The following is a 23,208-nucleotide window of genomic DNA, read 5'->3' on the forward strand; positions in this document are numbered from 1 at the left end:
TTGTCATTATTAGCTAGACTAGTTTTTTAAGTATTGTGTACAAAATTTAGTCAAAATACATCCCTATATAGCTGTCGTCTCAGTTTTGCGTAGCGTACTGCCTAAATAAAACAGTTGGACCTGTAATTTTATTAGACATATTGTTAAGACACGCAAGTTGTGCGAATTATACCTCACGCATCGAATGTCGGTCCTTAGGACAGTTAGTTTGTTTGGAGTTCAGCACAGAAATGTAACATTTAGATTTTAGGTAATAATAACATATTTCTTAAATTAAGTATTTTTTAAATACCCACCCAAAAGAGATTTGAAGGAACTCATATGGACCATTATTCGAACAGGTTTAGAATATCAATATAATACCTTTACCTAGATACATCTATGTACATATATTGCATTAAGACGAACTGAGAGAATATCTTAAAAAGGTTTTTACGCAAAATTGTTGTACTGTAAACTTATCGACGCCCTCGTGCAACAGATGCATTTTAATTTCCACACTGTTTCGTTTGGACATTATGCTATGTCACTTATGATTATGACGTATATGCAATTAAAAAAGTTTCATAATTATTGGCAGACTTGCCATCTTGAAGTAGTCCGAAAATCAGAGCCTCTCAAGTAACGACTGTAATGTAATACTACTGGCAAACTGTAGATCTTTAAGATTTAATATGATTATTTATCCACATTATTAGATTATTTTAGATTTAATATGATAATATTGGGTATCGACCACAAAACAAATCTTCCATAGAGCGAGTGACCCTTCAAATTTTTTACAAAATATTACCACTTTTATAAGTTACCACGTTGTAACCCTTCAGATCGACATTCTATGACGTTTTCTTTAATGGTTCTTTTCTAATTAATATTTTCTAGATTATGTCGAAGACAAAGTAATCTCAGATACATCCCATCCATCTATTCTATCGAATTCCATACTTAAATATTCAGTTTGTCAAAAAATTAAGGTACGCTAGAACAATATAGCCTATAACTAAAAGTAACAGGTAACGAGACGTTGTAACTTATATCAGTGGTCGTAGTTACTCGAGTCCCTTGCCCTGTGTAGTACGGTACGCAAAGTGTTGTAAAGTTTGCCATTATAGCAACGAGTACGCGGCGGGCGGCGGGCCGGCGTCCGCGGACTCGCACGAGCACGGCAACGACGACACCAACGGGTTCGCCATCGTCATCAACGGACACTCGCTGGTTCACTGCCTACACCCCAAGCTCGAGGAGAAGTGAGTTAATCAAATTTCAACTCGTGATGTCCCATCACCGCGATTGTTGCGCCATTTAGGGTCCTAGCTAAATAGGTTGAACAATACTTAGGTTATAGAATTTCCAATTTAGCAAGAACCGTAATTGGCATAACAATCCCGTGTGGTGACTGACACATGACACGTTCGCGGTTCGAGTTGATGGCGCGTTTTAGCTCCGTTTGTAGTGACCCTGTTTTCGTATGCTGCAGTGCAGTCCTGAGTCCAATTTCTTAAACGATTGTAACTTGCAATAAAATATAAAAGAATGACTCTTAATAATATGTATTATTAAAACGGGACTCCGGCTTGTTTTACAAGTTGCAAGCACTAGAAAAGGAGACTAATAGCGCGCCAGTTGCGAGTCATTTGCGACATATGCGTTTCGTGGCATGATGAACACGGAGCGATTCACGAATGGCGCACTAGCGGCGCATCTGCCTGCGCAATCATCATTTTAACTAAGTAAAAAGAGTTTGTGTTTCCGGCGCAGGTTTCTCGAGGTGGTGCTGCACTGCCGCTCGGTGATCTGCTGCCGCGTGACGCCGCTGCAGAAGGCCATGGTGGTGGAGCTGATCAAGAAGGCGCGCCGCGCCGTCACGCTCGCCATCGGCGACGGCGCCAACGACGTCTCTATGATCAAAGGTGCGTGCCTCTAACATTTACACTTTTTTTATTAGCCCCAAACTATATTTTTCACGATTTCGGGGTTGGTCCATAGTAAAAGTTCCTCAGTATAATCCCAAAACCTCCCTGGCAACAGGAATGAAATTATTTTTTACCCACCCTGTATATGCAGTGCACGGCCTTAAATTGAAGGCCTAAAGAGTGAATTGCAAAAAATTTGTACATAGTTAAGCACCTGTAATTATTCTAACGTTAATTGATTCTATTGTGCTGCCACAGTCAAGCCATATCTTAGATATGTTAGATGCATGAACGTTAACGTATGCTATAGACTTATATGTGTACGAATTAAGTATGTACAATAAATACAATAGTTAATTTTCGTAACACAAATGAATCAATTTAAGTTAAGACTAATTCTGCGCTTAATTACGTACAATTTTTTTGCAATTCACTCTCATAAATTCTTGTGACACAGTTGAGAAAACAACAATTCACTGTATAGTGCGTAGGTTTCTAATAGAGCCCGAGCTAATCCTATTGTCTATTGTTAAGTAAAACCGCTCGTGCCACGTGCCACAATCACCTTCATAAAATAAAAACCTGTTCGGTTACTGAGTGCCGGCGAGTCGAACACTACAGAACCAGTCTAAAATGTGTCATCGAGGTGCGTAACAAAGGCGCGTATTCGGAGAGCGCACCTACACTGGTTTTTTGAGCGTTGGACTAGCCCGCGCTCAGGTGCCAAATAAAATGAGTATGACCCTTTTCTGCAGGTAAGTAGCACGTGAGGTTTTACTTAACAATAGGATTAGCCGTCGGGATCAGTTCGAAAACTACGAACTATAACAATGATGTAATGTTCCAGCGGCGCACATCGGCGTGGGCATCTCCGGGCAGGAGGGCATGCAGGCGGTGCTGGCGGCCGACTACTCCATCGCGCAGTTCCGCTTCCTGCAGCGGCTGCTGCTGGTGCACGGCCGCTGGTCCTACTACCGCATGTGCAAGTTCCTGCGCTACTTCTTCTACAAGAACTTCGCCTTCACAGTGTGCCACTTCTGGTTCGCGTTCTTCTGCGGGTTCAGCGCGCAGGTTAGTTAGCTTAGGCCTTAGCTCTAAGGGCTCATTTACACGGTGCGAGAACTCGTATGCGATTTTCATTACATTGCGCTTTGTGATCGGGCAGCTGCATGAGTTGTAACCTCAATGGTCCGGAATGTAACTAAAATCGCATGGAGTACGCGCGCCGTCTAAATGAGCCCTAAGAGTCCGTTGCACCAACCACAGTTGACGGACTGACCAACGTCACTCCGTCAACTGTGGTGTGGTCTGTGGTGTCTCCGACAACGTGAACTATGAGATGTACTATATACCCATACATAGCGAACTTGTCACCGTTAAATGACAGAATGTTTGGTTCAACCGACCCTAAATTAGTTATTGTGTTAACAACTGTATTAAGAACTATGTTTCCACGACTAATGCAGGTGCCAGCGCAAGCCATCTGCGCAAGTGACCCTTGTGCTCCGTGTTACTGCGCAAGTAGCCCACGCAAGTAACTCGCACGATGGACAAACACACGCGAGTAATCTATGCCTGTTAATTGAGCTCGCACCTCTACATGGGTCCAACAACAACGGTCCAGATTAAAAAATACTCAATCACAGCTAAAAACCTAATACCTCGTTTACATTCAGTCGAAGTGAGCAGGAAAGTGGGCAGAATGAGTGTGTAATTGTAAACACGATACTTCTCATGCCACTGCCATTGCCACTCGCGCTGCCCGGCGCTCCCCAAAATGGCGGTTTTTTGTGTGGAAGTCAAAGAACCGGGAGCGGCAGGGCGTGTTCAACTGTTCACATTCTGCTCCGTCGCTTATTACTCGCCGAGCGCCTGGAGGAGAAAGGCGTCTGTTGTTCGTTTTTTTAAGATCGGCAAAAATGCCGGAATGGAGCAATGAGATCCTATCACCGGCCACACCCGGTATAATATACAAAATACTTAGATGCATAGAAAATTAATTAATAAAAAAAATATTAGGTACTTACAAAGTTCTATTATGATGGATAGATATCATCCACCATCGTCTACGACGAACTTTCTTTTTTTGTATTCGATATCTTTTTAAATATCGAACCTAATTGCGTATCGCAAAAAGACACAGCGCGGCCGCTGTAATTATTTCGACGTCTGCCATTGCCGAAAGTTGAAAGCGAAGTGAGTGGTAGGGCAGTATGTAAACACACCTCTTTCGATCCTGCTGCAACAGAATTTAGAGAATTATTGCCGGCAGCGCGAGGGGCAGCGGCAGGGGCTGAATGTAAATGAGGCAATAAGGTCTGTTTTGAAGAATAATATTTAAGTGTCACATCTTTAATAACCGAAGTACTCATTTTACAGACGGTATTCGACGAGATGTTCATCTCGGTGTACAACCTGTTCTACACGTCGCTGCCGGTGCTGGCGCTGGGCGTGTTCGAGCAGGACGTGTCGGACGCCACCTCGCTGCAGTTCCCCAAGCTCTACGTGCCCGGGCACACCTCGCAGCTCTTCAACAAGACCGAGTTCATCAAGTCCACGCTGCACGGCTGCTTCACATCGCTGGTGCTGTTCCTCATCCCGTATGGTAAGAGTCGAGAAAGGATATATGTTCATCTCGGTGTACAACCTGTTCTACACGTCGCTGCCGGTGCTGGCGCTGGGCGTGTTCGAGCAGGACGTGTCGGACGCCACCTCGCTGCAGTTCCCCAAGCTGTACGTGCCCGGGCACACCTCGCAGCTCTTCAACAAGACCGAGTTCATCAAGTCCACGCTGCACGGCTGCTTCACATCGCTGGTGCTGTTTCTCATCCCATATGGTAAGAGTCGAGAAAGGATATATGTTCATCTCGGTGTACAACCTGTTCTACACGTCGCTGCCGGTGCTGGCGCTGGGCGTGTTCGAGCAGGACGTGTCGGACGCCACCTCGCTGCAGTTCCCCAAGCTGTACGTGCCCGGGCACACCTCGCAGCTCTTCAACAAGACCGAGTTCATCAAGTCCACGCTGCACGGCTGCTTCACATCGCTGGTGCTGTTTCTCATCCCATATGGTAAGAGTCGAGAAAGGATATATGTTCATCTCGGTGTACAACCTGTTCTACACGTCGCTGCCGGTTCTGGCGCTGGGCGTGTTCGAGCAGGACGTGTCGGACGCCACCTCGCTGCAGTTCCCCAAGCTCTACGTGCCCGGGCACACCTCGCAGCTCTTCAACAAGACCGAGTTCATCAAGTCCACGCTGCACGGCTGCTTCACGTCGCTGGTGCTGTTTCTCATCCCATATGGTAAGAGTCGAGAAAGGATATATGTTCATCTCGGTGTACAACCTGTTCTACACGTCGCTGCCGGTGCTGGCGCTGGGCGTGTTCGAGCAGGACGTGTCGGACGCCACCTCGCTGCAGTTCCCCAAGCTGTACGTGCCCGGGCACACCTCGCAGCTCTTCAACAAGACCGAGTTCATCAAGTCCACGCTGCACGGCTGCTTCACATCGCTGGTGCTGTTTCTCATCCCATATGGTAAGAGTCGAGAAAGGATATATGTTCATCTCGGTGTACAACCTGTTCTACACGTCGCTGCCGGTGCTGGCGCTGGGCGTGTTCGAGCAGGACGTGTCGGACGCCACCTCGCTGCAGTTCCCCAAGCTGTACGTGCCCGGGCACACCTCGCAGCTCTTCAACAAGACCGAGTTCATCAAGTCCACGCTGCACGGCTGCTTCACATCGCTGGTTCTGTTTCTCATCCCATATGGTACGAGTCGAGAAACGCTATATAACTTCGAACAACTTTGTTTATTCTAGAAGTTCTTGGAGAGTTAGGGAGAATCACCACTTTCTCCGTTAATATAATTCATACTGACGTGTGGTATTACATAAAAATAATAATTATATTTATTTTAGATAAAAAAGATAAAGATAAAAAATAGTTTATTCAAGTAGGCATATTACAATGCGCTTATGAACGTCAAATAAACCTTTACCGGCTCCAACCGTACACCTCTGCCCCGAGAAGATTTAAATCCCCCCTCAATTGGAGGAGGGTATCCCAATATGGGACCGGCAACAAACTCGGTGGGACACATCTTTTCAAACATTATTATATCTTATAATTAACATGCATTACGAGTAATTAAGAAAAATACAATTTAAATTACTATACGAGTCGAGAAAGGCTATATAAATTCGAACAACTTTGTTTATTGTAGTTCTTGGAGAGTTAGGGAGAATTACCGCTATCTCTATTAATTAACAATATCTGGGAGACCGAGCTTTGCTTGGAAAACATATAAAAACTCAAGAATGCGGCGTTTTCCCACAGATAAGACCTGTATGGAATTTGCTATGTAAACAAAAGTCACTAGTAAATTCATCATTCAGAGACGATTTCAATATGGCGGTTTGTTGACATAGTTAGCAAGTTCCATAGAATGACACTTTAGCTAGATCGATTTATTGCCCCCGAAAACCCCCTTATAGCAAATTTCATAGAAATTGTTAGAGCCGTTTCAGAGATCCCCGAAGTATAATAATAAACAAGAATTGCTCGTTTATAGGTATTAGAATATTCATACTCACCTGTGATATTGTGATACAGATTAGAATGTTTTTTTTTTCATTAGATATAGGTGTATTTAATAGTGGTTTGCCTTCGCAGGTACTTACAAGGATGGACTGGCGCCCGACGGCAAGATCCTCTCCGACCACATGCTGTTGGGAAGCGTCGTGGCGACGATACTAATCATAGACAACACGACGCAGGTAAGAAGGTTTACTCATAGCATATTATACAATTAATCCACTTATATATTATGAGCCCCACGAGTCTAACCGGGGAGCCGGCAGGCCTCGTCGGCGATGGCGGGATAACTTGGACTCCTTCTTGATGGCTCCTCTACACGATGGGCCAACGCCGGCCAATCCAAGGGACGCAAACATGCGGTAGAACGAGATAGCAATATCACTTGCTCCCTCTAACGCATAAATGCGTCCCTTGGAGTGGCCGGCGTTGGCCCATCGTGTAGAGGAACCATGAAAGGCTGGCCAGATATAGCACTAAACAGAGACGACTGGAAGAAGAGGGGGGAGGCCTTTGCCCAGCTGTGGGACACAGTGGGCTCTGAATAATAATAATAAAATTCCACTTACTTTTTTAATCTTTCGCTGGTTTTCTAAAGGCCTTTCGAATACTCAACGTCAAAAGTTCGCTTAGCCATCATATCGCACAAAAGCGACTGTAAAGTTCCAATTAGACGGTTCAAGAACTTGCATGCATTATTCGTTACATTGCAGTATTTGGTTGACCGACTGAATTAATTGTACTTTGTAGTCGGCAATGTATTGAATATTGCATGCAAGTGTTTGAACCGTCTAATTGGAACTTCATCTGTGGACCATATCATAAACTCAAAAAAAATACTATTCTTCTTCCTTGTGAATCGACCAGTGGTAACTACTGGGAATTTTTACCACTGGTAACTACTGGAAAAAAAAACCCACCAAACCGAGTGGGTAGTAACTACAGGGAATTATTTTTCCCAGTAGTTACCACTGGTAACAACTTGGTGATAACAAGTGGGAATAACGCTTATATATTAGTGTACGATTATTTTCTGTTGTTTTAATAATTTGGTTGCTATTTAGATCGCCCTGGACACGACGTACTGGACGGTGTGCAACCACGTGACGATCTGGGGCTCGCTGGTGTCCTACTTCGTGCTCGACTACTTCTACAACTACGCCATCGGCGGGCCCTACGTCGGCTCGCTCACCGTCGCGCTCACGCAGGCCACCTTCTGGTTCACGGCTGTGCTCACTGTAAGCATTGATTGTGAAACTATACATATACACCATCATTAATTTAAGAGCATGGCTCTTGTCGGTGGAGTATGTGCCAGTTTTCGCGGTCCTCGGCTAGGTTCTTTAGGTCCCTGTGAAGCTATACATACACATTATAACCTAAAACTGTCCTGTACGGATATGATGGTCGTTTTTGTCTACGTGACAGCGTGACAAAATGGTGTCCGTCCCTTTCTATCTCGCGGAGTTAAACTGTGAGACTTATTTTATCTTGTGGATAAATTTTAATGTGGATAAAACGATCCATAATACTCCTGCTATTATATTATGTATGTTGGTGGACAGTGTGCAGAAATTGAAATATTATCTTTCTCCTTGCGGAGTAATTTTTGTGACATAAGTCAATAAGATATGAATCACGGTATGAATGCCCACATTTTATTTCATTTTCGATCCTCAAGGTTTTGTATTCCACGTAAATTTAGGCTAGTCTTTTGGCTTCTTGCGATCATGTGTAAGGGGTTAAAAATTAATTTAATTATGAAATTACTTTAAATATCCAGTAACTGTGAGTGAGAAGTGGGGTTGCACCGACAGCTAAGACAGCATGATCCTGGCAGGGTCGCTATGAAGTGTGGGGCGTTCAGGGGTATAATAACAACAAAAGAGTGGAGTAAAAAATGAATGCTTTATTTAATTTATATATACAAGAATTTTATTGTATGTTATATCATATGTTAATTAATAATTATTGTTCACTGGTGCGTGAATGCATCTTAGGAATGCGGCAAATGATAATTATAAATTAAATGTCTGTTGTATGGGTAACAGCTGATCAACCGTGTGGCCGTACTACGGATCAGCCGTGTGGCCCCACTACAATCTGGCCTAGCCATTAGCCAAGTTTGTAGAAAATGACAATCATAATATGGTGATGTTAGTTTTTATCGCATCAGTCAAGTTGTGTTTCGTCGCAGATGATAATCCTGATGGTGCCGGTGGTGTCGTGGCGGCTGGCGTGGTCGGTGTCGCGGCCCACGCTGGCGGAGCGGCTGCGCGCGCGCCAGCGCTGGCGCGAGGCGGCGCCCGCGCCGCGCACGCCCTCCGCGCGCCGCGTGCGCCGCTCCATGCGCTCCGGGTACGCCTTCGCGCACCAGGTACGCACACTAAACTTTATTTTTGATACTTAACTAATATTTATTCCGTCAAATACCCATACACGGGGCTGAAGTAATTTCAAATTGTGATCACGGAGGAAACTAACAATAAATAAAAACAATTTTTAATTACTAATAAAATACCATTCGAACTACTTTATATGTATACAAAAATTTCAAGCTATTGGTAGAATTCCAACAATTTGGCTGTGTGTGAAATTCACTTGTAAAAATAATAGTGATGATAATTCGACGTGAAGAATGTTTGATTTTTTTAAGTCGAGTATAATATTGTAGTGTATTTGACTTCTGTAAATAAGTCGTTCTTATGATAAATATCAAATAGTAAGAAAAATAGAGCGACGGCAGTCCAAAAATAAAATAGTTGCTAGGTTAGCACTACTTTCACGCACACGCAATGAAAACTCTGCACATCAGAACCGAATGAATATCCGCGTGGATACATTTTTTAGTCTTTACTAACACGGACATATGTTATATCGTACAGGAGGGCTTCGGGCGTCTCATCACGTCAGGCAAGATCATGCGGCGCATCCCGCACGCGGACGCGGCGCTGCACGCGCTGGCCGCGCTGCCCGGCAAGTTCAGCGCGCGGCCCGCCACGCCGCCCGCCGAGCCCGACCCGCCCGCCTCCTCCCCGACCTCCCCCGCCTCCCCCACCTCCCCCGGCACTCCCCCCAGCCCCAGGGCACCCAAGCAGGATCTCGACTCCGTCGACTTATGAGCGCCGCCGACCCGCAGGACTGTAGTTCGCTAGTGCCCGTGTGTGTGAGCGAAGCGTGCCGGACTGTGCGTGTATGTACGTGTACGCGACCCGTGCGATCTCGGGGCCGAGGGCCCCTTTTGTACTTTAATATTTATTCGGCCCGGGGCGGCCGTGATTTCCTTAAAAAGACGAAATGTACAATATAATATCGAGAGTAAAGTTTGTAAATACTGAGAGGGTTACGAACGAACCATAATTTTTTAAATAGACGGCATAATGTCGTCGCGACTCATATTGTGATAACGTTACTAGAGTTAAAATTCGTATTATATTATTACCTATATTAAATTATATTTGTTGATCGAGAGTATATATTGATAGATATTTATTATGGTACGTGCTAAGATTACTCTTTTATATCGGAAAGCGTAGTATTTCGTAATATTTGTTTACGTGTTAGACGACCTAGTTCCGTTCCGCAGCACTCCCGATCGTTCGGTATCGTTTCATTAGTTGCGGTCCCGGCGACCGTTCGCAATCCATTAGAACAATATTAGTCGTAGTGTCACGATACCTTCTATAATCTCGATGATAATTCCTCGAATCGGCTTATTATTCTTTCTTTTTGAATTTGTTGTTTTCTACTAATTTCATTGAACTTTGTTACATGTTTTGTCTGTTGATTTCTCTTAAGAGCTTAATGTTTTCAAATGATATTTAATTGTCGTCTATGTGTCCGAAAACTTAGAAAAATGTGCATTTAAACTGAACTGTCCAATTCCGCAAGCAGTGAAAACGCCACATTCATTGTAAAATTTAAGACATCAATTTGTTATTGTTGTGCCAACAACATTGTAGCCTAAGTGTAATTTATTACTCACTGTTTGCTTGATATTGAAAAAGTACCAATTGAAGTGGGTATTTATAAGCTGTACAGTTGAAAACTAAGCTGATCGTCCTATAGTAGTAACCGATCCGTGTAAATGATTTATCGATGCCGAAAATGAAACTTGATGCCGAGTACGCGCGAGAGCGCGCCACATGCCTTAATATCATATAAAATTGGATGTTGCATTTTAACTGCATGCGAATTGAAACATGAATTTGCTTTGGAATCGATTTTTTAATAAAAAATATAATTCTTATGAACTGAGTTTTTGTTTTCTCATCTACGTGCCTTGACCCGTTCCTAGAAGGATAGTTATTTATTAGGGGCTCAAACTCACTACATATCATAAAAGGGTGGATTTCATGACTAAAAATTTCACCATACAAAATTTTATTTTTTTTAATGTTTAATTTAACACGATTCTAGCTGTGTAAAGTAATAGAGGGCTGTATATAGAGGATATTTATGGTATTTATACAATCATTTGTGGCTTATATTTGAAGTTATCGCTTTCGGAAAATAAAAACGCAAGATGGTGATGACAACCATGGTATGGTAATGACTATTTTATGGACGGTAATGACACTGCATGTACGGTAATGACGATTTGGGAACTAAATTACATATGTCTTAAAAACGTATTAAAAAAATATAAACTATTTTAATTGTAAGGATTTAGAACTTTAATAAACATAACAAATAACATGTTTTTGAACATAAGACTAGCTTCATAAATTATTTTCAGAAAATTATAAAAAATACATTTTATTCATATAATAAATAAATATATAACAAGTATTTGTATTGTATAATTTTAAATAATTTATATTCAGAAATATGCAATTTATGTATTTTATTTTTTTTGGTTTTTTCAATGTTACGAGCATAGTATCAATATTGTACTCTTATTATCAGTTTAAACCCGCATCTTCTTTTATCTACTGCATAACTTGGTATTTATATCATATTAGAAAATTGCTGGCTTACCAATGAGCGTAATTGTTATGATATATTACGTTTTTATTTGATAATTTGATTCATTACCTAAGTTTGTAATGTTTGTATTTTTGTTGTTTTATAAACTAACTTTAAAAATAGTTGTAATGATTTAAATCCATATATAGTTTGTTTAATAGCTAAACATTTTTATATAATCAGTGTTTTATAAGTTGCAAGATCCCTATTTTTAATGAATGTCATAAGTTACAAAATGTTAGGTATTGGGCCGAATGGGTCGGGTGACTAACAAATGGTATAATTATTAATTGCTGTAATTATATACATACATCAATTAATGTAATATCATCAAAAAACATAAAGCCATCTGGATAGTGAGCCAGTACCGTAGCCTATGGTCGCTTAAAACTTAATAGATGTTGCTTGTTTAAATACAATGTTTTAACACGACTAACATGCAATTACAGACTCTAAGTTGCACGATTTACATGTATTAGATTATAAAAAACAAAAAAAAATGTTCTAAGTTCTAAGTGACCTAAATTTTGCCTACTTAGTCAACATGTTATATAAAACCTAACCATCCCTCTAGTGTGAAAGAATAGTTATATCTTTTTCTACATTTATTCAACATTTATAAGGTAAACATTACATTGTTAGAAGACATAGAAAACGTTTTTCAAACATACAGCTTAATATCATAGTGAATTATACCAAAATAACTAGAAAAGTTTCTGAGAATCGTCATCACCATACACATGAAATCATCACCGGTCGTCATTTTTTCCCGGTGATGATGGGTATGGTGTTGACGATTTGAGAGTTTCTTGTTTTTATTTCTAGAATGGGAATAATAGTAGTTAATGTCTTTGCCACACAATAAATTTCATGTAGTTTTCCATTCATTTCGGTAATTATTTCTAATATATCATTCGTAACTTCTTTAAACCAAAGCATAACGGTGATGATGCTCTGTTGTGACAAACTACGTTTTACAAATTTGTTCGTGATATTTCTGACGATTCAATGATGTGAATGTATCAGTGGCGGATTTGCAGTCTTTGCCGCCCTAGGCCCCAGGCCTTGTAGCCGCCCCTTTCTCAGCATCACCCATCATATTGACTACATTTAGGTCAGGCAACGAAAAAGTATAGAGGGAAATGCTTGGGACACATTTTTAACTTAGTAACTTTATTTGGACTCTTTAGGAGGTGAACATATCAAAATTCCCCTTGAGCGGGGGTAGGGGAGTTTGGTTTGAAGGTCACATTTTTCGGTTTTCCGCTTATTAGGTATATCTCAGAAACTATACGTCCTTGTGATATGATCATGGGAACATAGGTTAAGTGACAGTTTTACCAATAGCATTGACTTTTAATGTACCTACAAAAACATTCAAAAAATTTAAAAAAGAAACAAGAAAAACATTATTTTGCTATACCTATAAACACTCATATATTTTTTTTCCCTTCTTTTGGCCTCCAGCGAATTCCAGAGAAGTTTAAAAGACAAATTAGGAGGGGAATGGTCATTTTTTGCCTATTTTCTTGAATAACTGCTAAACTATTTATCCTAAAATTATGAAAAAAATATATATTTGAGATTCTTACAATGAGCTCCTTGATTTGATATGTAACACGATATAGTTTGAAAAACTTTAATTTTTAATTTTCTCATTTACCCCCCAAAAATGGCCTCCATATTTAAAATTCATTTATTTACGTTACACGTCCATCTTTGGGTCACAAACATACATATGTGTGCCAAATTTCAACTTAATTGGTCCAGTAGTTTCGGAGAAAATAGGCTGTGGCAGACGGACAGCCAGACGCACTAGTGATCCTATAATGGTTCTGTTTTTTTCCTTTTGAGGTACGGAACCCTAAAAACGGGGCCCTCAAGATATCAAAAAACTTGTAGCTTGTAGCAAATTTTACCCGCTTTCATTTGTATAATGAGCATGTCGTTAGAACGCATAGTTTTCGAGATATGTATAAGTGAAAAACCGAAAAATGTGACCTTCAAACCCCTTTCTTCCCCCGGCTCAAGGACTACGGCCGGGGACTTTTGATATGTTCACCTCCTAGATAGTCCAAATAAAGTTAGGTACGAAGTCAAATTAAAATTGTGTTTCATGCATTTCCCTCTATAAGTACCTTTTTTTGAGAATTCGTTGCCTGGCCTAATTTTGAGTTATTTTTTGTTATCATCAGCGAATTTTTTTGTCACAATTTGCCGCCCCTAATATTTTGCCGCCCTAGGCCCGGGCCTACTGTGCCTTATGGGAAATCCGCCACTGGAATGTATAGTGAAATCATTTTATGCATTTTATATTAAAGTGAAAAATAGGGCAAGGACCTTTAGCGGTATTTTGTTGTTTATACACGGAGATAAGCTCACATTGACATAACCATGACGGTGTTGACGAATATTCGTGACAAAATTTTAAATATTTTTAAATGTACTTTTTCGGTGAAGGAATTATTGCATATTTATTCATGTGTTAAACAACAACATGGATAAGATTTAACTAAAATAAAAATCGCAATCGTACGATAGGTATGCTATAATTTTCACTGCAAACAAAAAGGTTTAGATTTTTCCGGTAGACGGTGATGATTTTAGACACATGAAACATTTTATATAAAAAAAACTATTAAGTTATTGGAGATGGTAATTGAAGGAACATTAAGATAATAGTTCTTAAAAACATATAAAAAAGTTGCAACTCGCACAACCCACTAGTTTTTTTTATAAAGACCGAACCATAACTTTTCGCCCGATTTTGAAATCCACCCGTGCGTGACATTTGTACTAGCCCCTTTCATATTGCCCGTAAGGCCCTTCCTTGGATTTATCGCAATGGAAATCATGGAAAAAACAGATGAAGAGATTTCTATGGGTTTTGGCCTAAAAGTCTTAGTTTAATTGGTATAAAGCATAAATCACTGACAGCGTATGTTTATTCCATTATTTACAGCTGCCAGCTGGACACTTTAGCAACAGTTCTATAGTTCTCCCATAAAATATTGTCCGCACATAAATGGTAGGATCCTATATACATATAGATGTGCGTCCGTGAGGGACAGAACATACGCAATATGGTCACTGGTCATGCATGGTCATTCTCATGCGCGTGTTTTTTTTTCTCAGGTCAGGGTTGTTATTGTTCAAAAAATATTTTCGAACGCCCTGAACAAGGCCCCTACGTTTTCTGTTCTCTTTGACGGCGTATCATTTCTCTCTCCTCGCTCTTTTAAAATGCCATTTGTCAAAAAAGGACAACCATACTGTTGACAAGGTGAACTTCAAATCAAGTGTTGCCTTTTTTGATGCATCCAGGCTGTGTATGTGTGCGTAAAAACGTGTATGTGTGCTCTTTTAGGGATGTGAAAAGTCGATTTTAATAATGTTATATATCGATAAACGCTACACAGCGGAACGAAATACCTATTAATTGAAGCTCAATATCTTTGTTAAACATATACATAATTGAAATGCTAATGAATAATAAATATGTTAGAATATAATAAAATATTTCAATTATTGCGGAACACATATCTAAGTAGGTATTTATGTATTTTAATTAAATATCTGAACTTTCCCTTGGTTCCCTGCTGGGGCGTGACGATAAAATTATGATCTGATAACCACAATAAAGAATAAAAGCGTTTTTGTTCATTTTAGATATCGTCAAACCTTTGAAGTAAAATTAAAATTGTAAGAAATGTGGCTAGTTTATCGATATGACTTTATCGACATGGCTACAGCAAGGTGGTGTTAAATTGTTAATCGTACACTAAACAAAAGCAGGGGTGCGAAGCTCCTGACTTCGGCCAAACTCGGCTCCGCTCGGCTCAGCATTGCTCCGAGCAATTATTAGGGTTGGCACCACTTGACTTCCTTTTGCGTGCACGACCACAGATAAGATAATCACTTGAATTTTGACAACCCTAATTAGCCGAAAGGGATAGTGCCATGTATTAGAAAGGGATAGCATGATTCGACCCTGAACCGCTGTCAAACTTCGGTTTTGTAGGAAGCTTCCTTTCTGTACGGTAGTACTATTATTTATTCTGTGACAAAAGTGGCAACAGTGACAGCTCGCTGAGACCCCGTCTCTATATATTATAAGTCTATGGCCCTGAAACGTTTATCGCGCAGGTTTCTAAACGTATCCCCCGAAATATTTGACATTTGATATAAAATTAATGACAGATGAAGATAACCTCAAAATGTATGCTCAAAATGCTGGATTGCTCATTATATACAGGCGCTTTCTCTTTTAATTACATATAAATCATATAATCTAAGGTTAAAAATGAGTCAGTCTTGTCAAATTGTACCCTGGTTTGATAGCAAAGAGTGGTTTGAGGTGTATGAAAAGATTTATTCTTCGCCCTCGTTAAAAAGTAAACAAGAAGCACTTGAAATATTATTAGTGTGGAAAGCGAGATGTCCCTCTCTCCCGGCTGGCATCGAGTCTACCCTTGGTCTACTGGAAGTTCACATTCAGGATTCTACACAAGGAAATGAAAAATTACTTCGCTTGGCATATGCCACTGCAATGATGCGGTTTGTCAATCACATGCTTGATGCAGAAATAGCCAAAGGCACGAGTTTACATCAGGCGGCCAGAGTTTCTGATGTTCCAGATTGGATCATAGATTTGAGACATGACACTGCACATAATAATGTTCTACCATCAATTGAGATACTCAGAGAAGCATCATTAATAGGCCTGGAATGGTTAAACAATAATTATTGGTTAAAGCATAGAGAATTTATAAAAGATTTTGTATCTGGCCATAAGGAAATAAATAGTACAGATGAAATTAAAATATCAGTTCTAATTAATTTCTGTACAACATTGAGCATATGTGCAAGCCCCAGCTGTAAAATAAAGAATGTAAGCGATATTACTGACAACAATATGAGGGAAGCTATTATAAATGATGCAAGGGATTTATTTGCTAATAGTATGGACTTTTCCAACCTCAAAACTGTATCTATTGTGTCTTTAGTCAACACTCTAAATATCAATGCTAAGAGACTGCTAAAATCTAAAAATACACCTGCTTTAGTGAACAAAGCTTTGACTAGTGAGGACTCACTATTCCTATCTTCGGACCTGTTACATTATTTGTGTGAAAATGATTTTTATATCAAAGGCAAGCTCAGTTTTCAGTATGTTCAGTGTTTTGAAGTACTGCTCACATTCTTGCAAACAAATGATTTGCTAATGGACTTTGTCCAAGATTTAATTAAATTTACAAATGAAGAAAATGACAGTGAAAAACGCAAGCTTGCTGCTCTGTGGGTTTCAGAAATATTACAAGCACTGAAAAAATCTGTGTTGTTCAGTCATAAAATAAAAGGGTGAGTAAATTATTTCATTTTGAAATATTATCAATATGGGGTAATTGTGTCAGTTTCCGTCCACTTGATGGATTAGTATATAATTTTTATGTAGATAGATGAATTGTTTAGATATTAAAGATGTAATAAGTCCAAATTTGTGCAGCAATGAAGGTGTATATTCAAACTTCGTAAAGTGGACGGAAACTGACACCGGACGAAAAGTAGCACAATGACCCTACCAGGTTTAGATGTATTACATGGTTTCCTGTACAAGTTGGGTCTTTATTGTAACAGAATAGTTTTTCATGGGTTTATATAAACAATGTTTCAGTTCCATGATTTATACAAGAACATCAATACTAAAATCCACTCCATGTCTACATTTTAAAACAAAGCTACTTCCACTTTCAGATCTGATCCTGATCAAACCAGAAATAAGAAGAGGAAAGAGTTGAAACTCTTGTATAAACATTGGTTCCCGAATGAGAAACAAAGTGGACTGTTGTTGGACCTCCACAAAGGTGTTCCCAGTGAATGGATGGATATAAAATTCATTCAACCTATCATATCGGCATACAACCCATATCTGATTTACTTTATTAAACCCCTACTAGATTTGATAGAGCCAAGTGTTCCCAAAATAAATATTGATAAAATGTATAATTTAGCTAAAATAATCTCAACACCAGAGTCCGGTCCTGCACATTCAACTAAAGTATACACCATTGAAGACTTGCAATCAAGTCAAACTAGCAGAGTAGTAGCTCAGGATCCAGAATCGGACTGCATGGAAATATGTGAGGAAGAGCTATTGGATAACACAACAGTTTGTGAAGAAGAGTTTCAAACTGGTATTTGGCAAAGAGCTTCCTCAAATTACAATTGGTCCCTATGTCCTGTTGGAATTTTGCCTTGGCAAATACATATTAAACAATAGGACCTTATAATTTTGGATACTGAATAAAACATTTGATTCCACAGCAATTTTTATTTTTTCATAGTTTGTATACAGTATAACATTTTGGTTACATTCATTATATTGACACATTATAGGATCCCTAACAATAAATTGAACAATATACATGTTATTAGTATATTACAAGATTAACAATTACATAGGATGTTCACAGTCAAATAGCATACAGAAATATGATCTAACCAAACTTGAACGGCATAGTATTGGTCCTTAGCACACTAATCATACTAAACAAACACCTCTAGATCATATTTAATAATTGGTATAATATCAAAGTAATATCATGTCAAATATTTGTTTAAATATATAGAATGCTATTTGCCACAAGCGATAGACACAACAGAATGGCCAAAGCGCGTTTTAAATTTACATTAGACATGATAGGTACATGATAAGTTGGTAGTAGACATTGACAGGCCATACGTAACACTACAGCAACAGGATCAACAACGACGTAACGCCTCCGAGCAGGCCACCTCAACACATTCGTTAATGACTATATTCTGATAAAAATTTAATTTTGCTATTTTTTTTATATAGGCACCTGAAGGGCATATACTTATGGAACAATAAAATTGATAGGCACTTTTAGAAACTAAATTGTTTACGTAATAAAGAGTTTTAGCAGTTTCTTAGATAAAATGTGGTACTTTGCTAAAATCGTTTTAAAAACTAATAAAAATATTTACATAATTAAAAAATACTAAAAGAAACTTAATTTACACACACTTCTAAAGTGTCCATAGGGTTTAATCGTACAATAATTATAATTCTATACAAAACGCATAACTTTATGTTAAAATGACCTATGAGTATAGTATGTTCCCATTGCTCAAGGTAGTTTTAAAATTGGGGAATCCTACAAAATACCTAGAAATGAAACTTAATATCCATTTAACAGGGTAGCGATAAAATATAATTTTACTGGGAGTATCGACACCACAGTGAGCACCAACAACAAAATACACGCCAATGATTGCAATTCTCACAAAATATAAAAGGCACAGAAAATACACGCAGTTTCGACGGCGTCGCCCTGGCGACGTAGGACCCCAATGCTTTGCACTTAATTTTTAACATAACGTGTCTAAAGAATTAATTTCTACTAATTTATAAATAAGTCATTGCCCTTTTGAGATTCTAAACGGATATTATGGCATAATAAACGTTGTATTACCGATGCAAATTAAACTTAATAAAAAGCGCCATCCTGAATATAATTGAGCGACATACCTCGTCTTGGTCAAAGGTACAACATGAATATATAAATATAGTTAAATGATAAATTTCTCAGATATTCGTTGTATAATAGTTGACTAAGTTATTAGAAAGCAGGTAAAATATTTGTGACTTAATAATAAATTCAATAGCTTATGAATAGACAGTCTTTAGATAATGAAGCGAAATTAAAAGTATGAAGTGAAGTAGGTACATTTACTAGTAAGTAATCTGTTTGTGTAGTCGTATATGGCAACCTGACTGCGCATGTCATGGCGGAAGTACACAACTAAAATGGTTAATATAATTAAGCATGATCATGTTAAAAATGGAAACAGCACAGTTAAAACAAGTTTCAGAGTAAAAAATATAATGACTGTAATATTTGATAAAAATAGTTATTTCTTCTAACGATTACGGAATTGAAATCACAATCGAAATACTATCGCCTAAATAAAGTAAAATCTCAATTTAACATTTCCCAACATACTCGCATCGAACTATAAATCAATATTGCTATTCGGTAAAGGTTTACATATGTACAGACAGAAAATATATCTTAAAATATAAAGTCGGTGCAAAGATAAACCCCCTTATTCATAAACGTTTACTAAAGTTGACAAGCCGATAATAATCGTTTGTCCCTTTCCGACGTATTGGTATGATGGAAAGGGACACACGATTATTATCGGCTTGTCAACTTTAGTAAACGTTTATGAATAAGGGGGTAAGTCTGTATGAAAAATACTTTTCATAATTATCATTTGGACACGCGCGGGACGACGTGTCGCCGCCCCGAGTAAGCTCTTTCTATTCTACGTCAGCCGCAGCGACACAAGGGCAGTCGACAACGCGAGTGAACTCGGCTATTTAAACATAGTATTTCACTTTTTTTATTTGTATTTATTGTTTTAGTGAATAGTTTCTTCTTCAAATCTGGTAACAATTTTGAAGAACAAAACTCCCAATACATGTATAAAGTTTTGAAAGAGTTTAATACTTACTAAAAAAATAAGGAATCACTCAAGAACGTTCACCGCAGAGCTCAGCTCGCTGCCGGCCGGAGACAAACTATTAATTCGTTTTCTTCCACTTAGTTATGTGGACACATTTCGCCTCAAATCTCTAATATGTGAAATGTGGAATGTTTCGCGTGTGGTCAACGCACAACGGAATGTTAAAGTCTTACCATACACTTTTAAATTAATGTATGAGATCACTATAACTATTTAAGTACTCGTCTAGATTGCCTTCGGCCGCGACTGCTCGTGGCTCGACTACTGGCAAGAATATAGTAACTTCAATAACGAGAGAAACATCAACATCTTGTAGGAATAACAGAACCAAACATGAAGACATTCTGATGTCAATATACTAACAAACTGAGGAACCGAGAATGGCGCGTCCGTTCGGGTCCCGAACGCCCTTTGAACATTAACGTAATAAAGACACAATGATCACATTTCACCGTACGAGTAAACATCAACGCTAATGACTAACACATCTCCTTACCATAGCGTAAGGTACCACGGCAAGAATATCGATGCAACTGGTCGGATGAGTTTTGTACACAACCTAATAGGCTTCATTTCAATAGTACACATTTGGGCGTCAACCCCTACACTAAACAAAAGATTGCTTTTCGCACCATAAAGCCCCTAAAAACAAGTTTCTAATATCGAGTAGTTTGAAAACTCTCAAGTTTTCAGAATAGAATTTTATAGCTCCAACGACTGATACTTTTTTATTTAGGGTTATTCTTATAGAGCTTGACACCAATTTGAACAGTCGTGTACCATAAAATGGGGTGACTGTGAATTATTATTAGGCCAAAATATTTTTTTTGCAGCACCAGTAAATGAACTTCCGCTCATTCAAATAGATTCAGTTAATTAATAATAATGCTTTTTATTTTAATTTGTCTCTATCAAAGTATTCCGGTCTTTTGTAAAGTCACCCCATTTTATGGAATAATAAACAATAGTAAGAACAGTTTTTCTTGTCATTGCAATGTAACGACATTAAGGTCGTCGGACATTCAGTACATTCTGAATACAATACAGAGGTCAGTGTCCTGCCGTTCATCTAATAAGAACTTTTCTAAATATTTACCTAAAAGTAACCTCTCGCTGTAGCGGCAGGTTCGTTATTTGTCATAAAAGCGGCACGCGCGAGCATGAGGCGGTATGACGACGCTTATGTGCATCTAGCTGATAGTTGTGTAATCTGACGGGGTCAGTCCGGACAGTGGCCGGCGCGCGGGGCTGCTACACCATGATGGGGTCGTCGGAGGAGAGCTGGCGGTGCAGCAGGCGCTGCGAGCGCGCCGACAGCCCGCTCAGGTCGTCCGTGCTGCCGAACTCGCCGTCCTGCTCCGTGGCCGACAGCAGGTCATCGTCCGACGTCGCCCTGCATACAGAATACAAAACACGTTACCGTGCGTCACAGACAAGACATCCTCCAGACTGAGCGTATTAACGCTAGTCTGACCAGCTATTTCTTAATATTCTTATTCATATTATTATTTATTTATTAATATTCTTATTTTGTAATAACTTTCATTTTAAAATAAAATAAATAAATAAATATTTACTTTTAATATTCTTTATATTACAACTTTTTTTCCTAGAGTCTGGCTACTGAAATTTTACCTAAATTATTGGCGGGAAATTAAAAAAATCTTGGGCTGGTCACACTCTGTGTAGTAGGAATTATAGTTTTGATACTAGACAATATCTTTGATATTCTGTGCACAAGTAACGTACCTAAGGAAATAAGCTAAATAAACGTTTAAGTCAGCTCACATAATTTCTACCACTGTTTAAAGTACAGTCAACGACAAACACACATGTTTACGTTCCAATATTTAGATTTTATAGATATTTTTCAGAACTTTTAATTTATCCGTTTCTTTATACACTTGTCCTATTTATGAGATTCAGGCATTAATAAATTCACGTACTTAATCAAAGTAATCGGCAAATGTTAGAACTAGTACTTAAAGTATCAAAATATTTATAAAGCACCAACCTCCTAATTTGTTTACATTTGGTTAGAAGTTGTAAACATTGCACTTTTTCATTATACAACGCTACACGTCGACTTCGCACATTGTCGTAATTATTTACGAGCTTAAATAATAGTTTGTGAACCTCACTCAGCATAGAAATTATTAATATTATTTAAAATAAACCCCATAAAAACCGCAAACAATTTGAATGAATGACATAAATTGACAACTGACTTTTAGCTTTTTTTTAAATCATAGACAATTGGTGATACAACAACGAATTATCTGTCAACAATTTTTGGCTAGCCAGACTCTATCAAATAAGCTGTCATTGAATTTCATAGTAATTTTATTACCAGGTGCGGTTTATACTGAAATTCCCGCGTTTTTTTGTGCCACGACTCGCTGGTCAGACTCTACCTCCTCTGCCACAAATATACGGTAGTTTTACTCCATGTTTGAGTCAAAGTGTCTTTGTGTGACGCCCGTGTCTTTGAACGGGCTAATCACGGCACGGGACTCGCTCACCTCGTCCCCCGCACCCCTGTATTTTTGGCAGCATCGGTTTCATGAAATAATTGTTCTAAACTCCGTCTAGAGGATTCCTATAGTCTATGCCGTGCCTTCACCGAACTATAATACCTGACCTGACGTATGGCAGGTATCCATCCGGCGGGCCCGGCGGCGATCAGCGAGTAGCGTTGGTTTCTTTGCGAACGATATTTATCCGTACAGTACTCGCTGGCGGTGTAAAACAACATCTAAACTGAAAATCGTAATTCAAAAAAGTAAGACAATGTAGCCACTTTTTACTAAGGCGTCTTGTATTTTTGTAAAAATAAGTAAATAAAAATACTTTTTTTAAATCGTAGGAGTAAAATTACCAATAAATAAATTATCTTAACGTGTTTATATGTAAAAAGGAATTTACTATTACAAACAAATTATTGCAGTGGCAACATTGTCATTGTTTTTTTGGTCTAGAATTACGATTTTCAGTTTAGCGATCAGCGGTTATAATACATATTTCTTTTGTTTATGATTTGTACAATTAGGATTGTTCATTTTTTTTCAAATGTTCTATTTCGAAAACTATTTCGAGATATAAGGTTTTTAAACAGTTTCCGACATTTGCTGCGATATAATAATTGGAGATTGAAGATATTTCAACAAATATCCTTATGACCTTA

The 23,208-nt window shown here is 38.8% G+C and overlaps 3 protein-coding genes across 3 annotated transcripts in view; 2 read left to right on the top strand and 1 right to left on the bottom strand.

Moving 5' to 3' along the window:
• LOC134669503 (probable phospholipid-transporting ATPase IM) overlaps positions 1-10,752 on the top strand; it is a 56,026-nt gene extending 45,274 nt beyond the window's left edge. Inside the window, exons 17-24 of the mRNA XM_063527093.1 lie at positions 1,113-1,247; positions 1,759-1,910; positions 2,761-2,984; positions 4,293-4,518; positions 6,582-6,685; positions 7,568-7,741; positions 8,701-8,880; positions 9,389-10,752. Coding sequence (XP_063383163.1) covers positions 1,113-1,247; positions 1,759-1,910; positions 2,761-2,984; positions 4,293-4,518; positions 6,582-6,685; positions 7,568-7,741; positions 8,701-8,880; positions 9,389-9,625 — 1,432 coding nt within the window. The 3' untranslated portion in view covers positions 9,626-10,752. The remainder of the gene's footprint in view (positions 1-1,112; positions 1,248-1,758; positions 1,911-2,760; positions 2,985-4,292; positions 4,519-6,581; positions 6,686-7,567; positions 7,742-8,700; positions 8,881-9,388) is intronic.
• Positions 10,753-15,703: 4,951 nt separating this feature from the next.
• LOC134669498 (uncharacterized) lies at positions 15,704-17,798 on the top strand. The gene is made up of 2 exons (XM_063527086.1): positions 15,704-16,832; positions 17,226-17,798. The coding sequence occupies exons 1-2, from the start codon at positions 15,775-15,777 to the stop codon at positions 17,749-17,751; spliced, it is 1,584 nt and encodes a 527-aa protein (XP_063383156.1). The 5' UTR covers positions 15,704-15,774; the 3' UTR covers positions 17,752-17,798.
• The window catches only part of LOC134669332 (unconventional myosin-IXAa-like), a 51,672-nt gene continuing 46,246 nt past the window's right edge, over positions 17,783-23,208 (bottom strand). Inside the window, exon 37 of the mRNA XM_063526844.1 lies at positions 17,783-21,417. Within this exon, the coding sequence (XP_063382914.1) occupies positions 21,276-21,417 (142 nt within the window). The 3' untranslated portion in view covers positions 17,783-21,275. The remainder of the gene's footprint in view (positions 21,418-23,208) is intronic.

Source organism: Cydia fagiglandana, chromosome 12 (assembly GCF_963556715.1).
Source record: "Cydia fagiglandana chromosome 12, ilCydFagi1.1, whole genome shotgun sequence".
In the NCBI taxonomy this organism is placed as follows: Eukaryota; Metazoa; Arthropoda; class Insecta; order Lepidoptera; family Tortricidae; genus Cydia; species Cydia fagiglandana.

Coding starts and splice junctions, on each gene's coding strand:
- LOC134669498 (XM_063527086.1), top strand. CDS start 15,775: ATGAGTCAGTCTTGTCAAATTGTACCCTGGTTTGATAGCAAAGAGTGG. Junction 16,833..17,225: donor TTCAGTCATAAAATAAAAGG/GTGAGTAAATTA, acceptor TTCCACTTTCAG/ATCTGATCCTGATCAAACCA.